Here is a 14235-nt window from a genome sequence, read left to right as displayed (position 1 = left end):
TCACACGCACAACCGAGGAAGTTTTTCTCGTTTGTGTAGAAGTACAGTGATGGAGCAAAATTCACTACTTTTGTCACAACACTACACGTATCGCATGAGCAAAGAACCGCACGAGCAGCACGAGCAAAATAATGGTGAAAAGAAAATCTATTTAATTTAAGAACCTAGGCAACTCCGCGGTAAACACCTCCGCGTAGACAAAACGACCAGCACACACTCTTACCACCGATCATCACCGCCCTTCGCCCATAGTTTTATTTTTGTTTTTCTGTCACATGCTCTCGCTCTCTCTTTTGCGCGCGCGCGTACCTACAAATAGCGAGCGGAAGCGTGCTACTCTCTCGCTCTTGCCTCTTGCGCACCCACTGACAGTTGTTTGAGCGATAACGCACACTATCGCACGCTGCACGTTCGTGTACACGGCCCGATGCACGTCACCTTGGTGCAACTAAGTACGGGCGTTGCGTGTGTGTATTTGTGTGCGGTTAGAGGAGCGAAGCGTAGCGGTGTGCGTTGCACGGAACCTTCGATGAGTAAGTGCGGTATGTAAACGTCGCCAAAAGAAGCAACGACGACGACAGTGCCCCGACACATACGCATTAACACAGAAACGCCACCGCTGCTACGGGGAATGAAACGTTTGCAGGGTACGGGGGAAGGTGATGCACGCGAATCACGATTATGAGACCCGCGCGCGGCGACACCAATGCGAAGGTGAAACACGACAGAACGACGGAAAATAATGCGTTGTAGCTTTTTTTTGGGTCCCCGTCGTGGCACCGTTCCGTACTGCTGCTGCTGTCCCGTTTCCTGATGACGATGATGACGATTAGGTCGTTCGATCGCCCCTTGATACTTTGAAGGACGGACCCCACATAAGGGAAATGGGTTACAAGATTCCCGTAGATGCCAGATGTTGCAGGTCAGCGGGAAATGAATGCTTGTGACTGCACTGCACACACCACAGCTGGATGTTCGCAGCTTTCTCCTCCGCCTCTACCCCCCCTATTCGGAAGGACACGGGACCTTTTTCACTACCACCACTGACGATCGACGACGGACGCACTGCTCGTCCTGCTACTGCACCGTTTTTTAAGCATCCACATTAACACTTGGATTTATTGCCGGAGGATCTCTGCTTACGCATTGGGGTACGTTTTTACTTTGTGGGGTTTGTGGTGAAGTTCACTTTTTAACTGTTTTTTCTACGCCCATCTGCACCGAAGAAGAGGCAGCGCAACGCGGACACTTTCTTCTTCGAATCGAGATGCTACGTAAGACCAAAGTGCACTAAAGTCGGTGGTTGGTCATGACCGTAAACGTCTCGATGACAGCTCACAAAGGGAATTGCATTGAACAATTTTTGCTGCACTGAGGCAATTGATTTTTTTATCGTAAAAGAATGCTTCTGATAAGAACCATATTTCCTACATTAAAAAAAATAAAATATTCTTTTATATAACCGAATCACAATGCAAATTTTATAATTACTTATTATGTTTTTCATAAAATAAAAATGTTTTTGTGCTTACGGAAAACCCTGCAAAATCGCCCGTTTGACAGGCAGGCGAAAAGTTCGGGCGAAGTGACGTGTTCGACTTGCCATCGCAAGTGTACGTGGTTTTTTGTTGGTCCTTCTGTAGGTGCGGGTCGTGAAATCATATAATTTCGAGCATGTTATAAGTGTAAAATAGTGGAACAGTTGTGTATAAATTCCGTTTTAAATAATTTAAGAGTGTCGTACATTGTTTTCGTTTGAAAGGTACGCTACAGTATGCTTTACTTAATGTAGTAGAGTTAAACAAAATCACCTCCTTCCAGAACGGACACGATGACGACGTACGAGGAGTTTATTCAGCAAAACGAAGACCGCGATGGTATCCGCTTTACGTGGAACGTTTGGCCTTCGAGCCGTATCGATTCCACGCGTCTAGTTGTACCACTCGGCTGTCTCTACCAACCACTAAAAGAACGTCCGGATCTGCCTCCGATTCTGTACGATCCGGTCGTCTGTACACGCGCAACCTGTCGGGCTATATTGAACCCGCTCTGTCAGGTGGATTACCGGGCGAAACTGTGGGTGTGTAACTTTTGCTTCCAGCGCAATCCCTTCCCACCCCAGTATGCGGCCATCTCGGAGCAGCATCAGCCGGCCGAATTGATCGCCGGGTTCAGCACGATTGAGTACACGATTACCCGCGCACCATGCATGCCACCGGTGTTTCTATTCGTCGTCGATACGTGCATGGACGAGGAGGAACTAACAGCACTGAAGGATTCGCTCCAGATGTCACTCAGCTTGCTACCGGCTAATGCACTCGTGGGACTGATTACCTTCGGCAAGATGGTGCAAGTGCACGAGCTCGGTACGGAAGGTTGCTCAAAAAGTTACGTGTTCCGCGGCACGAAGGATCTGAATGCGAAGCAAATACAGGACATGTTGGGTATTGGGCGTGTTCCCGGTCCCCAGCAACCGGGCCAGCAGCAACAAGCGATGCGAGGTACGGCAGCGGCCCCTGTTCCACCGGCAAACCGATTCCTTCAACCACTGCACAAATGCGACATGGCACTTACCGATCTGCTCGGTGAATTGCAGCGTGACCCATGGCCGGTACCGCAAGGCAAACGGTACCTCCGTTCGACGGGGACCGCTCTCTCGATTGCGGTAGGTCTGCTAGAGTGTACCTACCCGAACACCGGTGGTCGTATCATGCTGTTCGTCGGTGGTCCTTGCTCCCAGGGTCCGGGTCAAGTGGTGGACGATGAGTTGAAGCACCCGATCCGTTCGCATCACGACATCCAGAAGGACAACGCAAAGTTTATGAAGAAAGCGATCAAACACTACGAATCGCTAGCGCTACGCACGGCCACCAACGGTCACTGTATCGATATTTACTCGTGTGCCCTCGACCAGACCGGCCTGATGGAGATGAAGCAGTGTTGCAACTCAACCGGTGGTCACATGGTGATGGGCGATTCGTTCAACTCGTCACTGTTCAAACAAACGTACCAGCGCGTGTTTGCCGCCGATCAGAAGGCCGAACTCAAGATGGCATTCAACGGCACGCTAGAGATCAAGTGTTCGCGTGAGTTAAAAATTGAGGGTGGCATCGGATCGTGTGTATCGTTGAACGTGAAGAATGCGTCCGTTTCGGACACGGAAATCGGTATGGGTAATACGGTCCAGTGGAAGCTGTGCACCATGACTCCCAACACGACGATGGCATTCTTCTTCGAGGTGGCCAATCAGCATGCGGCTCCCATTCCGCAGGGTGGACGGGGATGTCTCCAGTTCATTACACAGTATCAGCATTCCAGCGGACAGCGGCGTATTCGTGTGACGACCGTCGCACGCAGCTGGGCGGACGCGACCGCTAATTTGCTTATGATCAGTGCCGGGTTCGATCAGGAAGCGGCCGCCGTACTCATGTCCCGAATGGTTGTGTATCGTGCGGAATCGGACGATGGTCCCGATACGCTGCGCTGGATCGATCGTCAGCTGATCCGCCTGTGCCAGAAGTTTGGCGAGTACGGCAAGGATGATCCGAACAGTTTTCGGCTGGCGGAAAACTTTTCACTCTTTCCACAGTTCATGTACCATCTGCGCCGCTCGCAGTTCCTGCAGGTGTTTAACAACAGTCCGGACGAGACGACCTTCTACCGGCATATGCTGATGCGCGAGGATCTGACGCAATCGTTGATCATGATCCAACCGATTCTGTACTCGTACTCCTTCAATGGGCCACCGGAACCGGTGCTGCTTGATACGTCCTCCATCCAACCAGACCGGATACTGCTGATGGACACGTTCTTCCAGATACTCATCTTCCACGGTGAGACGATCGCGCAGTGGCGCAAAGACAAGTACCAGGACATGCCGGAGTACGAAAACTTTAAGCAGTTGTTGCAAGCACCGGTAGACGATGCGCAGGAAATTTTGCAAACCCGCTTCCCAATGCCACGGTACATCGATACGGAGCAGGGTGGTTCGCAGGCTCGGTTCCTCCTGTCGAAGGTGAATCCTTCCCAAACCCACAACAACATGTACGGTTACGGGCAGGTAAGTGTCGAACGATTTGTTGTTTTGAATGTTCCAATCCCGATTTAACTTACAAACTTTCTTACACAATCTTCCCCATGTGTGCTCCTATTTTTTGCTCTGTTTAAATCATGTGTGATTTTTTGTTTATGGTGAATGAATTTATCCAACATTGCCATCTACTACTCGCCCTTCCTCCTCCGAAACGACGTACGCGACTGGTCGGACACATCACATTCTCCCTATCAAACCATATTGCGCCCTCGACACGGAACAAACCGAACATACTACACTACTCGAACGTTGTCTTGATTGGCCACTTTACACTCGTTTCAAATGTACTATTGGGGCAGATGGCGGTACCGAGTGCGGTAGATATTTTTTTTTATCTATATTTTATCATTACTTAAAATATTCGTAACAAAATGTTCTATAAATATTTCGGTACTATATGGTGTTTTCCATGGACATTTCGGTTTGCAGACATTACGAACTCTATTTCATATGCTATTTTTTTAAAATAATTACATGGATGAAGAAATTAATATATCGCTGGGAGATTGGAACTAATAATTGGGAATTGCACTTTTAAACATCACCACACTCTATCTTTTCATTTTTTTTAGTTATAATGTTTCCTATTATGGTGGTTAATTATTTGAACAATTTTCATCTTTCAAACCACAATCGTTTAGACCGGACCGTCATAATTAATTATAAATAAAAACCACAATCGTTTAAACGTGTACATAAAATAATTTCTTTAAGTTATGTATAGTGACGATAAGGTAAAAATGTTTGATTTCGTTTTGGTACCATAGAATTTAGAATGAAACTCTCGCATAAAAGTTTATGAGCATTCTAAGGAACTTTGTCTAGCTGTAAACATAATGTGTCTGAATATACTAATCAACCAGAGTGTATAAATAAATCAAATTTCAAATAATTTTACAGAGTTTCTCAAAAGGCTCATAAGCTTTTATACGTGAAATTCACTCTAAGTTCTACCATACCAAAACGAAATCAAAAATCAGTAGTGGAAACCAAAAATATATGTCCAAAATATACTAGGCGTGCCAAAAAAATTGCGGGACAAGACACTTGCCAAAAAAACCTCGGGACGAGCACAAAAATATTTGGGCCCGTGGCAAAAAAAAAAATTACGAATGTGTCAAAAATTGCTGAGATACCCTGTATAAATCAGATTTAAAATACGCTAAGAAGCTGGCGTTTGAGACACTTTTTAAAGGATTAGTTTTATTACAATTTAATTCAAATTATTAGTTCAATTAATACATTATCAACTTCCTTATACTATGCACATTTTAAATTTGTACAAACCCTCATTATTGCAACTAACACGATTCGATCGCTCGATCGTTCCAACATACATTCGGATACGGATTTTAACACACTCTTTTTTTGTTCCCTTCTCTTTTTCTCAAATTTAATCAATCAATCTCAATCTTCCCTTATCTAGGACGGTGGTGCACCCGTGCTTACGGACGACGTTTCACTACAAGTGTTCATGGAGCATCTGAAGAAATTGGCCGTGTCGTCCACAACCTAAATGTGGTGTGTGTTTAACGGACGGACACCAACATCAATTCTCAATCCGTTTCAATTAAGCGTTTGTTAAATGGAGGCGTGTTCTGGGCGATTGCTGAAGGCTTGGTGTGAAATAAGATCGCGTGACGCAAGATCCTTCGCACTCTTAAAACAGTATATATTATTTATCCATGTATTTGACACCGGCATATCGTTTTTTCCTACTTCACGCCAGTCGCCTATTGGCAATTTATGTTACAGCATCTGTTTGATTTGTAAAATTTTCGGGCAAAACCTAGTAAATGTAGGCAATGTGGATTAACTGATCCCCATTTGTGTTTAGCTGTGGCTTATATAGGGATTGAAGAGTATAAAAATTTTACTAATAACTAGTTAAGTAAACCACCAATAATAAAGAAATAAAGTGTATCCCTTGCTGTATGGTCATTTTGGGTGAAAACTAGAATAATTGCGCTTAACTTAACGTAAAAGAAGAAACATCCATTCGCTGTTTTCTATTTTAACAATCCATCTTTATTACCATTCGTTCAAAACCTATTTACATTTACCTTTCCAATCACCCGTCAAATCATGTTTGTGTGGCTTATTAAAGGTTGTCCACATCAGCAATGTGCAACCCAACGGAAAGAATAAGTTTTGTGCCTCTAGAAATTTTCTAACTAATATCTACACACAGGAATGATGAAGCAAACCCGGTGGGGCCCGTACGGTAGTTCATTCATAACCTCCATCACAGGCCGCGTGCTTCAGTTCAGAAAGCGGATCGACATCTTCTGCTCCACCTCTGTACGCTCCAGTGCGCGACAGAAGTCTTCGAACGAAATTTTGCCCACCCCAACCGTGTCCGCTTCCACGATCGTACGCTCGGCGATGCTGTTCAGCTGATCCTGGCTTATGTTCGCACCCACCATCATCTGCAGGATGTTCAGGAGCTCGTCACGCGAGATCGTTTCATCATCGTCCAGATCGTACATCTTGAACGCAAAGCGTAGCTTTTCCTCGCGGCTATTCAGCCGGTTCTCCTTGTTCGGCTTGATCGGTCGGAAGTGTGCCAGGACACGGGTAAACTGGCGAAAGTTGACCCGATCATCGTTACTATCGGCAAAGAACGAATGTACGATACGTTCGCACAGTGGATTAATGGCCAGCTCCGGAATTCGAAGAAAGTCTTCCCGCGAGAGCGTTCCGCAGTCGTTACGATCGAGCGAAGTGAAACGGGAATACAGTCGCTCGATTTGATTCGGTGTGACTAGAAAAATGTGGGTAAACAAATGAAACAAGATTTTGTTTTTTTTTTTGTGAAAAATAATGCAGAGAAAAGCAATAAGTCTGTATGTGAAGAGAATATTCCATAGCGTCACGTCTACTTAGTTTTTTTTTTTTTTGTTGGTGGTCCGGATATCATCCATCCAGCTAATAAACGACACACGCAAACGTGTCCAATGACGTAGTTTCATCACCGTGCATCATTACTGGACGTGCTGTTGCGAGAAAGCTTTTAATTATCTTTCTGTGCTCGGTAGAATTTAGTGACGGACGGAAAACAGGGTATATTGCTCAACGTGTAACAACGTACTCGCGCGGCACCTAATTCGCTTATCGCGCCCGTGTTTAATTACTAGCACTTTGGCAAACGAAGGCAAAGCTAGATAAAGGACTAGGAAAGTGTGACAACTACAAGGGTGGCGTTCCAATTCCGGGGATGGATGTATAACTTTGCGTTTTGCTAACAAATTACGTTGCACACGTTGACCACACCGGGGCGCACACACGCATACACAAGGACAGACCAGATGCAGTTCAAGGTTCTCCTCCAACACAACACACTGTGTGTGCTGCTACGATTAAAAGAGTACAGGTGAAAATAATCTACTCACATCCAGTTTCTTCGTGAATCTGGGCAATCTCTTCCTCGCGCAACAAAAGGGATGATTTGTTTCCCATCTTTTACAAGCAACTTTTGGGGGGAGGGAAATTATGCACACACTTCTTGATATGCTTCTCAAAACACAGCGAAACGAACGAGCAAAACAATACGCTCAACCGACTGGAAGCTCACTGCAACTACGAATGAGGTACGCAGCAGCGCTTTCATGCAAACTGACAGTTGTTAATGTTGACAAACGGTCGATGCGGCACGATCTGTCAAACACGCCTATTTTGACACTTTTTCCCAAATGAAAAGCAAGCATTCTTTATTTTTCTTTGCACGCTGCGCTACAGAAGTGAAATTGTGAATTGTACGGTGTTCTAGTCCTTCGTTACTCGTTATATATGCGGTTTAGTGGACCGCACTTCCTATAGTATTAAAAAAAAAGCATGAGTGCAAAGAGTGGAGAAGAAGTAATAGCGCAAACCAAAGCAGACAACACCACGATGAAGCCCACCGACAAGCGACGGGCGCACGACGACGATGATGATGCTGCTGCTGCTGATGGAACCGCGGAACAATCCGAAGCCGGCACTACAGCGCGCGAGGATGGTAAAGCACTTTTACGTATTTCTAACCAGCTATGTATATTCCACTCCTTTAAACATGTTACGGGCTGAAAGCGCCACACACTACTGCCCCCCAAACCACATCCGAAAGTATGGACAGAAGCTTTTTTCTTCCCTATGTATAACATTTGCGTCACATGCGCGCTTTGCTCACACGACTATCCAACATTTTTACCGGATGAAGGCACTCGCATAAATGATCGGTTTGTGTATGTAGCCCTTTGTAACACGAAACAAATTCAACAACGGATCGGAATTGAACGCGTCGCGCGGAAGTGTTTTTTTTCGTATGGTTTTCTTCCAGTAATCGTTTAGCTTAAAATCGCAAACTGCCGTGTATCGCGGGGGTTTGGGGGCCAGACTCTGGAAAAATGATGGGTGAGTGTGCATTTCTTTTGTTTTTAAGACCAAACCGATAAACTAACAAAGCGTTACCACACTTCTTTCCACCACGATAAGAAGCAGTTCGAAGAAACAGAGTTTTTAATGCAAAACTGTACCTCTTTTTTTCGATTCTCTTGCAGGTTCTCCAACTCCACCGGCTACCAAGCGAACCAAACGCAGCGAAGACGACGACGACAGCAATACGGAGCTAGTTTCTATAAATGGTTGCTTTTTTGACGATGATTTCCGCGATCGATTTAAAACGGCATGGCAGAGCAGAGAAAGCATCGCCGGAACGAATTACCAGCTCAAGCAGGAACCATTTCAACTGGCCGTATTTCAACAGTTTCTGCAGGAGGATGTAAAGCGTGCCGATGCTACGAAACGGCTCGAGGCGGAATTTAGCACAGTCGATTGGAAACGGAAACAGATGGACCTGTACGAGTTTTACCAGACGAACGATCTGTGCAGCCTGAAGCGTGACTATCTGCAAGCTTTCTACACGGTACTGAAGGAACAGATGATGCCACTGGTAGAGGAGCTGACCGGTATTAAGCTTACTCATGTGTCCGCTTCCTGCTCGATGTACAATGCAGGCGACTATCTGCTAGTGCACGATGATTTACTCTCCGACCGTCGGATAGCGTACGTGTTCTACCTTAGCCCGTGGGATTGCCATCGAGAGTGGCGGGAGAAGGATGGTGGTGCACTGGAGCTGTTCAAAGCGGACGGTAATCAGCTGCCCGTTTTTCCGGTTACGGACAAAATATACCCACACAACAATCAGTTGGTACTATTTCGGGTGTGTGAAAAATCGTTCCATCAGGTGGGGGAAGTGACCACCTTCGAGTATCCTCGGTTAACCATTAACGGATGGTTTCATGGGCCAGCGGCTACAACGTCGTTAGCACAATCCGTTGGAAAAGCTAAGTCGAATAATGTTTCACAGGCTCCTTCGATCATTATCGATACACACTACATCAGTCCGCGAAAGATCGATATCGAGCTAGCCGAATGGATTAATGACGTTTACCTCGTGGACGAGGTAAAACAAAATGTTCAGAAAAAAGTGGAAATGTTTTCGGAAGTTTCATTGGAACAGTTTCTACTGATACCCCGCTTTGCAACGCTGCTGGAAACGCTCTGCAACGAACCAAACTTGGAGTGGAAAATTAAAGGACCAGCCCATTTGCGGAAGTACGAAGTGCTAAACTTTAAAACCCTTCCGAGCGAAGCTAGTCCGCTGGGCGATATGTATGATTTGTTTACTAGCAAAACCATGTTCCGGCTGCTGTACGATTATACCGAGCTTGACTTGTACGGGAAAAAAGCGAAAACGCCTAAATGTGCCATCGAGCTGCAACGGTGGGAACGTGGTTGCTATACGGTGCTGGGTGATTCGTCCACGTACGCTGACAGTACGCTCGACCTTACGTTTTATCTAAATGCACAGGAAAATGTCGGAGTCATTACCTACCTGGTACCGGAAGCTGATCAGCAGCAGCAGCAGCCAGGATCATCCCATCAGAACGATCAACCATCATCATCGTCTTCGTACGCCGAATGCTACGACGAGGATCCGGTACTGCTAACGCTACTGCCGAAGGATAATGTACTGAACGTGGTGTACCGTGCCGAAGGAACGACCAAGTTTACCAAATATGTCTCGCACAACACGTATCTCGAACGGGCTAACGATAGCGGTCACGCATACACGTACATACTGGTGTGCAGTTACAAAGAGTAGACAGTAGAAACACGCTGCCGTAGGAATGCCCCTTTTTTTGGCACAAAATAAAAATGCACAACTGATAAGCACAGAGTGTGTTGACTTTTTTTCTTCCTTTAGTAAATTCTCAAAAAAATATTTTAAAATATGTTTATTTACAATTATTTAACTATATCATATACCTGCAGCTGCTGCCATTCATATTTACGCCACGCTTGCATTCATAGTCGTAATCATCGTGATCGGGGTCCCAATGTGGTGGAAAACGACCGAAGTTTACCGGTAAGATTTTTATTATTCATCATCTAGTTTAAACACATGTTAATCTCTCTCTCTATTTTACAGCGTCTCCCTTCCGTATTCAGAAATACGTGCATTAAACGAGGAACCTATCAGGGCAACGTTTCGGTTAGGTTTATACTGTCAATCGGCAGAACGGCGCGAAATTTTGGCATTCGAGTTGCGCAAAAAATTTGAACAAAATTGTATGTAAAAAGCACAAGAATTCTTATATCGAAATATCGATACAAAATGTACTAAACGCTAATGGTTTGTTTCTTTCCGTTTGTTAGTTGTGTTCGAACTGGATTTGGAGTTGCTGTCCATCGATGCAGACACGCTGGCCAGCATTAAGACACCTGCTAGATTGGAAGCGGAACTATTGCAACGTTATCCTACCTCGGTTGGACAGTTTCTGTTTATTGAATGGCACAAGCTGGACGATGATATACTCGTCACTTCCGAACGGACCGCTTTTATTTCGGAAAGTGCTTGTAAGTAATAATTTGGAACTTGTTTTAGAGAAAAAAAACTAGCTACTGATTTTTTTTCTATTTATCACCTACCATAGCATCACTGAAGGCATATCAAGTGCTTTCGTCCTGGATACTGCAGGAGTACAAGCTAAAGGCTATCCTTGGTTCGAGAGATGAGCAGCAGACTCTGAGGGGACGACAGTTACGTTTGAATTCTGCTCCACTCCAATCACAGTACGAGGTGCTCATTACGGTGCTGAATCCTCGACCCGAACTTCAAAAAGTGCACTGGAATGCAAGAGCAGCAGCAGAAAGTAAAAAAGTTTTCCACAAATTCGATCAATCTATCACACATATAGGCTTACCAGTATAGAACGGGACGGTTCCGTTTTTAACCAAAAGTTGATGTCCCGTAGTATCCGTGAAAATTCCCAATTCATACCTTATTTTGATGTCCTGGCATTTTTTTTATTTTGAATTTTCGGTTTGAGTTTCGCATAAGTCATAAATATTCAATGAACTGTGATCTTGGTATGTTTGCAGTGAAGCGCCGTTTACTCGCGGCCAAAAAAGCCGTTTTTGCTTACCACTGAGGCGCAACATTCCTAGACTTTTCGTTCAAACGACTGTTTGTCAAAATTTCTAAAAAAAAGCTTTACGATTCGAACTATTCTTCTTTACGAATTAAATGCGAACCAATACTGGGCAATGTGCAATCAATAGTACATGGACAAGAGATAAGTTGCGTTTTAAGGGCGAAATAATGAAAGCAAGGATAGTAGTTAGACACAATTTCAATGTTGAATGCAAAATGTTCTATGAAAACATTCATAATCTATTTTTTTTGCGAAAAGTTTATAACTCAGCTAAATACTATAATTCTCTCTTTGCCTCGCTATCGTTTTAGATTACATCGAACCATTCCTGAGCGAGCTTTCGGGCATTACAAACTTTACCATAAAAACGCAATGGATCTATCAGGTTGGCATTATTGAGGGAGCCAATGCACAGCCAAAGCAAGTGCCGGACGATTCAAAACTAGGCCGCCACTATGCACTGGCCGAGGACAGCTTGCCTCATATCATTACCTCGCTGGAGAAAAAGCTTGGCACACAGATCACCGACAATCCTTGCATTCATTTGGTCGTGTACGTTCCACCGTGCGCACAAGCTCCACTTAAAATCTACCGCAGAGATGGGCAGCCTGCTACGTTCCCAGCCGGTGGGACTGTGGAAGCGTTCACATCGGCCAAATGGGGTGGTATCGTGTTTGCTAATCCGGCCGAAGCAACATGTGTCCGTTACATGGAAAGCGAACAGTTTAGTGATGTGTACATTCACGCACAGGACGTGATGCCGGTGCTATTGTACCAGTTGCGCAAAATATTTGATCTGGAAAATAATACACCGTTGCTGGACACAACACTGGTACCGTACAGTACGATTGAACCACGCGTCTGGGAGGTGGATACATTCGTTCGGACCAACACCATCTATCTGGTGCATTCGGCCACTACGACGCTACAGTCCTTGATTCAGCTGCTCGGTGGTATAGAGTATATCGTTATCAACGATGAGGTAGGTGCGGCCATCCAGAATGCATACCAAAAGATAGTGGAAGCGAAACGGAAGCTCGCAGAGGGAAGTCTGCAACAGGCGGCCCTGCTTGCGCGCGAAGCTTACACATCGGCGGAACGAGCATTCTTCGATCCGAGCATGCTCGCTTTGCTGTACTTCCCGAACGAACAAAAGTACGCTATCTATATACCGCTCTTTCTGCCTATCATGATACCGGTGGTGTTTTCGTTTAATACGATTCTTAAGTATTTCCGTGGCAAAAAGGGTTCGAGTAGCGTAAAAACGAAGCAAGAGTAAAGTAACGACTGCCAATTAAAAAAACATTACTACGTGCTGGATAGAGTTCTAGTTTACATTATTATGAAAGAAATTATTTTTTTGTATCCATAATGTATTAATTTGGTGGTGTTTTTATTTAAAAAATGCCTTTAAAATCAAATCGTTCACTTTCTCTTGGTTAAATTGGAGAAAATTTCCAAATTTTTCCCTTTCGTTATCTCCTTTGCTTCCTGCAGTCCAATGTTGTACGCTTGGTCAAATATTTTCTTTATTTCCGCCAGCAATCCGTTCTTCGATAAAGCACCAAGTTCTGTTTTTTGGGAAGCAAAATTTCGTTGTTATTGTTTTCTTTTCTTTTTTATGCGTACTAATGATTACTATTTTTTTAAACTTACGGTACATTGCGTTTATATCATCCTGCGTTAGTCCCTTCATCCACGAGGGTGGAGTTAGATCTAAAGCGATATATTGGAAAATTAAAATCCGTTCAAACGGTGCTTTTGCCGGAACCGTTTCATAACCGAGGATACTTACTATTCGATTCCCACACGTTTGGAGATTCATTATTTTCCATAAGTTCGAACAATCCGCTACTATCAAGCTCTAAGAGGAAAAAGAACCCATCGCTTATGTTAAGAGTTGTGTATAGCCAAGTTAGTAATCACACATTACCTTCCTTAATATCGTATTGTTTTGGCATTTTTCTTCAACGTTTTGGTTGACGAGGACGGACGAAGCGCACGCACAGCTTCGAATCTATCAATACAATTTTAAACTAGTTCGAAAATTTTTATTACTATTAAAGCGCGTTGGTAGCAGAAAGCTTCAACGCAGTAAAAAATTGGCACCAAATTTGACTATTTAAACGGTAAAAAATGAAATAAATATACACTTTTCTGTAACTTGATGACCTGAGCAACTGGAACTTTTCACAACATTGTTTTGATCTTTGAAGCTATCGAGTCTATCGTATCGCGTTGAGGAGTTGTAATTGAATCCTTCGAACGTGCTTCAGTACAATTGCACAGTGGTTGGAGCGTTGTAGGAAAGAATTAAATTATTTTAGAATTGTTCCAAAAGCAAAACGCCATTATTTTGGCATTATTTTGAACAGAAAACATAATCAACATGTATGAATAATAAAAAAAATATTACTTTTCACAAATCACCTCTTGCACACGCCACACTTATCCCACTGTGCATTGTTGTTTTGTACTGGAATGACATTAGATTCGTTAAAATAGATTGTTTTTCAATTTCTTCGTTCAAATACCAGCGATCCAAGCAGTGCCGAGATAAAAAACCTTGAACAAAATCCTTCAGCTGTCCAGCGGGCAACGAACGGCACGGCACTGTACGGTCGCCCCTAAGTAGAAGAGTAAAGTTAGTTCATCTGTTTCGGA

At 44.3% G+C, this 14235-nt stretch overlaps 5 protein-coding genes across 6 annotated transcripts; 3 read left to right on the top strand and 2 right to left on the bottom strand.

The window, feature by feature from the left end:
* Positions 1–1664: 1664 nt before the first annotated feature.
* Positions 1665–5636, top strand: LOC126557164 (protein transport protein Sec23A). 2 transcript variants are annotated; one of them, XM_050212844.1, is made up of 4 exons: positions 1665–1762; positions 1822–4060; positions 4393–4410; positions 5520–5636. In XM_050212844.1, exons 2-4 carry the CDS (start codon positions 1832–1834, stop codon positions 5607–5609), a joined length of 2337 nt encoding a protein of 778 aa, XP_050068801.1. In that variant the 5' UTR covers positions 1665–1762; positions 1822–1831; the 3' UTR covers positions 5610–5636. The 2 variants fall into 2 exon arrangements, with proteins under 2 accessions (XP_050068801.1, XP_050068802.1); XM_050212845.1 differs by lacking the exon at positions 4393–4410.
* A 702-nt stretch (positions 5637–6338) lies between these two features.
* LOC126559165 (calcineurin B homologous protein 1) lies at positions 6339–7567 on the bottom strand. The gene is made up of 2 exons (XM_050215282.1): positions 7486–7567; positions 6339–6857 (listed from the first exon to the last, which is right to left on the bottom strand). The coding sequence occupies exons 1-2, from the start codon at positions 7550–7552 to the stop codon at positions 6355–6357; spliced, it is 570 nt and encodes a 189-aa protein (XP_050071239.1). The 5' UTR covers positions 7553–7567; the 3' UTR covers positions 6339–6354.
* Positions 7568–7920: 353 nt separating this feature from the next.
* Positions 7921–12850, top strand: LOC126557495 (GPI transamidase component PIG-S). Its single transcript, XM_050213289.1, has 6 exons — positions 7921–8090; positions 10409–10502; positions 10566–10705; positions 10793–10993; positions 11071–11289; positions 11883–12850. Exons 1-6 carry the CDS (start codon positions 7928–7930, stop codon positions 12848–12850), a joined length of 1785 nt encoding a protein of 594 aa, XP_050069246.1. The 5' UTR covers positions 7921–7927.
* On the top strand, positions 8479–10238 carry LOC126559901 (prolyl 3-hydroxylase sudestada1). The gene is made up of 2 exons (XM_050216068.1): positions 8479–8485; positions 8632–10238. The coding sequence occupies exons 1-2, from the start codon at positions 8479–8481 to the stop codon at positions 10236–10238; spliced, it is 1614 nt and encodes a 537-aa protein (XP_050072025.1).
* A 146-nt stretch (positions 12851–12996) lies between the features above and the next one.
* LOC126559546 (protein lin-52 homolog) lies at positions 12997–13532 on the bottom strand. The gene is made up of 4 exons (XM_050215716.1): positions 13505–13532; positions 13367–13435; positions 13228–13287; positions 12997–13142 (listed from the first exon to the last, which is right to left on the bottom strand). The coding sequence occupies exons 1-4, from the start codon at positions 13530–13532 to the stop codon at positions 12997–12999; spliced, it is 303 nt and encodes a 100-aa protein (XP_050071673.1).
* Between the last annotated feature and the right edge of the window lie 703 nt (positions 13533–14235).

Source organism: Anopheles maculipalpis, chromosome 2RL (assembly GCF_943734695.1).
Source record: "Anopheles maculipalpis chromosome 2RL, idAnoMacuDA_375_x, whole genome shotgun sequence".
In the NCBI taxonomy this organism is placed as follows: Eukaryota; Metazoa; Arthropoda; class Insecta; order Diptera; family Culicidae; genus Anopheles; species Anopheles maculipalpis.
This window is presented reverse-complemented; position numbering and strand designations above follow the sequence as displayed.

Excerpts from the sequence above, each read along its gene's own strand:
- LOC126557164 (XM_050212844.1), top strand. The coding sequence starts at position 1,832 with ATGACGACGTACGAGGAGTTTATTCAGCAAAACGAAGACCGCGATGGT.
- LOC126559165 (XM_050215282.1), bottom strand. The coding sequence starts at position 7,552 with ATGGGAAACAAATCATCCCTTTTGTTGCGCGAGGAAGAGATTGCCCAG. Across the intron at positions 6,858-7,485 it reads GATTCACGAAGAAACTGGAT|TCACACCGAATCAAATCGAG; the intron begins GTGAGTAGATTA and ends ACATTTTTCTAG.
- LOC126557495 (XM_050213289.1), top strand. The coding sequence starts at position 7,928 with ATGAGTGCAAAGAGTGGAGAAGAAGTAATAGCGCAAACCAAAGCAGAC. Across the intron at positions 10,503-10,565 it reads AAAACGACCGAAGTTTACCG|CGTCTCCCTTCCGTATTCAG; the intron begins GTAAGATTTTTA and ends TCTATTTTACAG. Across the intron at positions 10,706-10,792 it reads CAAAAAATTTGAACAAAATT|TTGTGTTCGAACTGGATTTG; the intron begins GTATGTAAAAAG and ends TCCGTTTGTTAG.
- LOC126559546 (XM_050215716.1), bottom strand. The coding sequence starts at position 13,532 with ATGCCAAAACAATACGATATTAAGGAAG. Across the intron at positions 13,436-13,504 it reads ACAATACGATATTAAGGAAG|AGCTTGATAGTAGCGGATTG; the intron begins GTAATGTGTGAT and ends TTTTCCTCTTAG. Across the intron at positions 13,288-13,366 it reads AAACGTGTGGGAATCGAATA|ATCTAACTCCACCCTCGTGG; the intron begins GTAAGTATCCTC and ends ATATCGCTTTAG.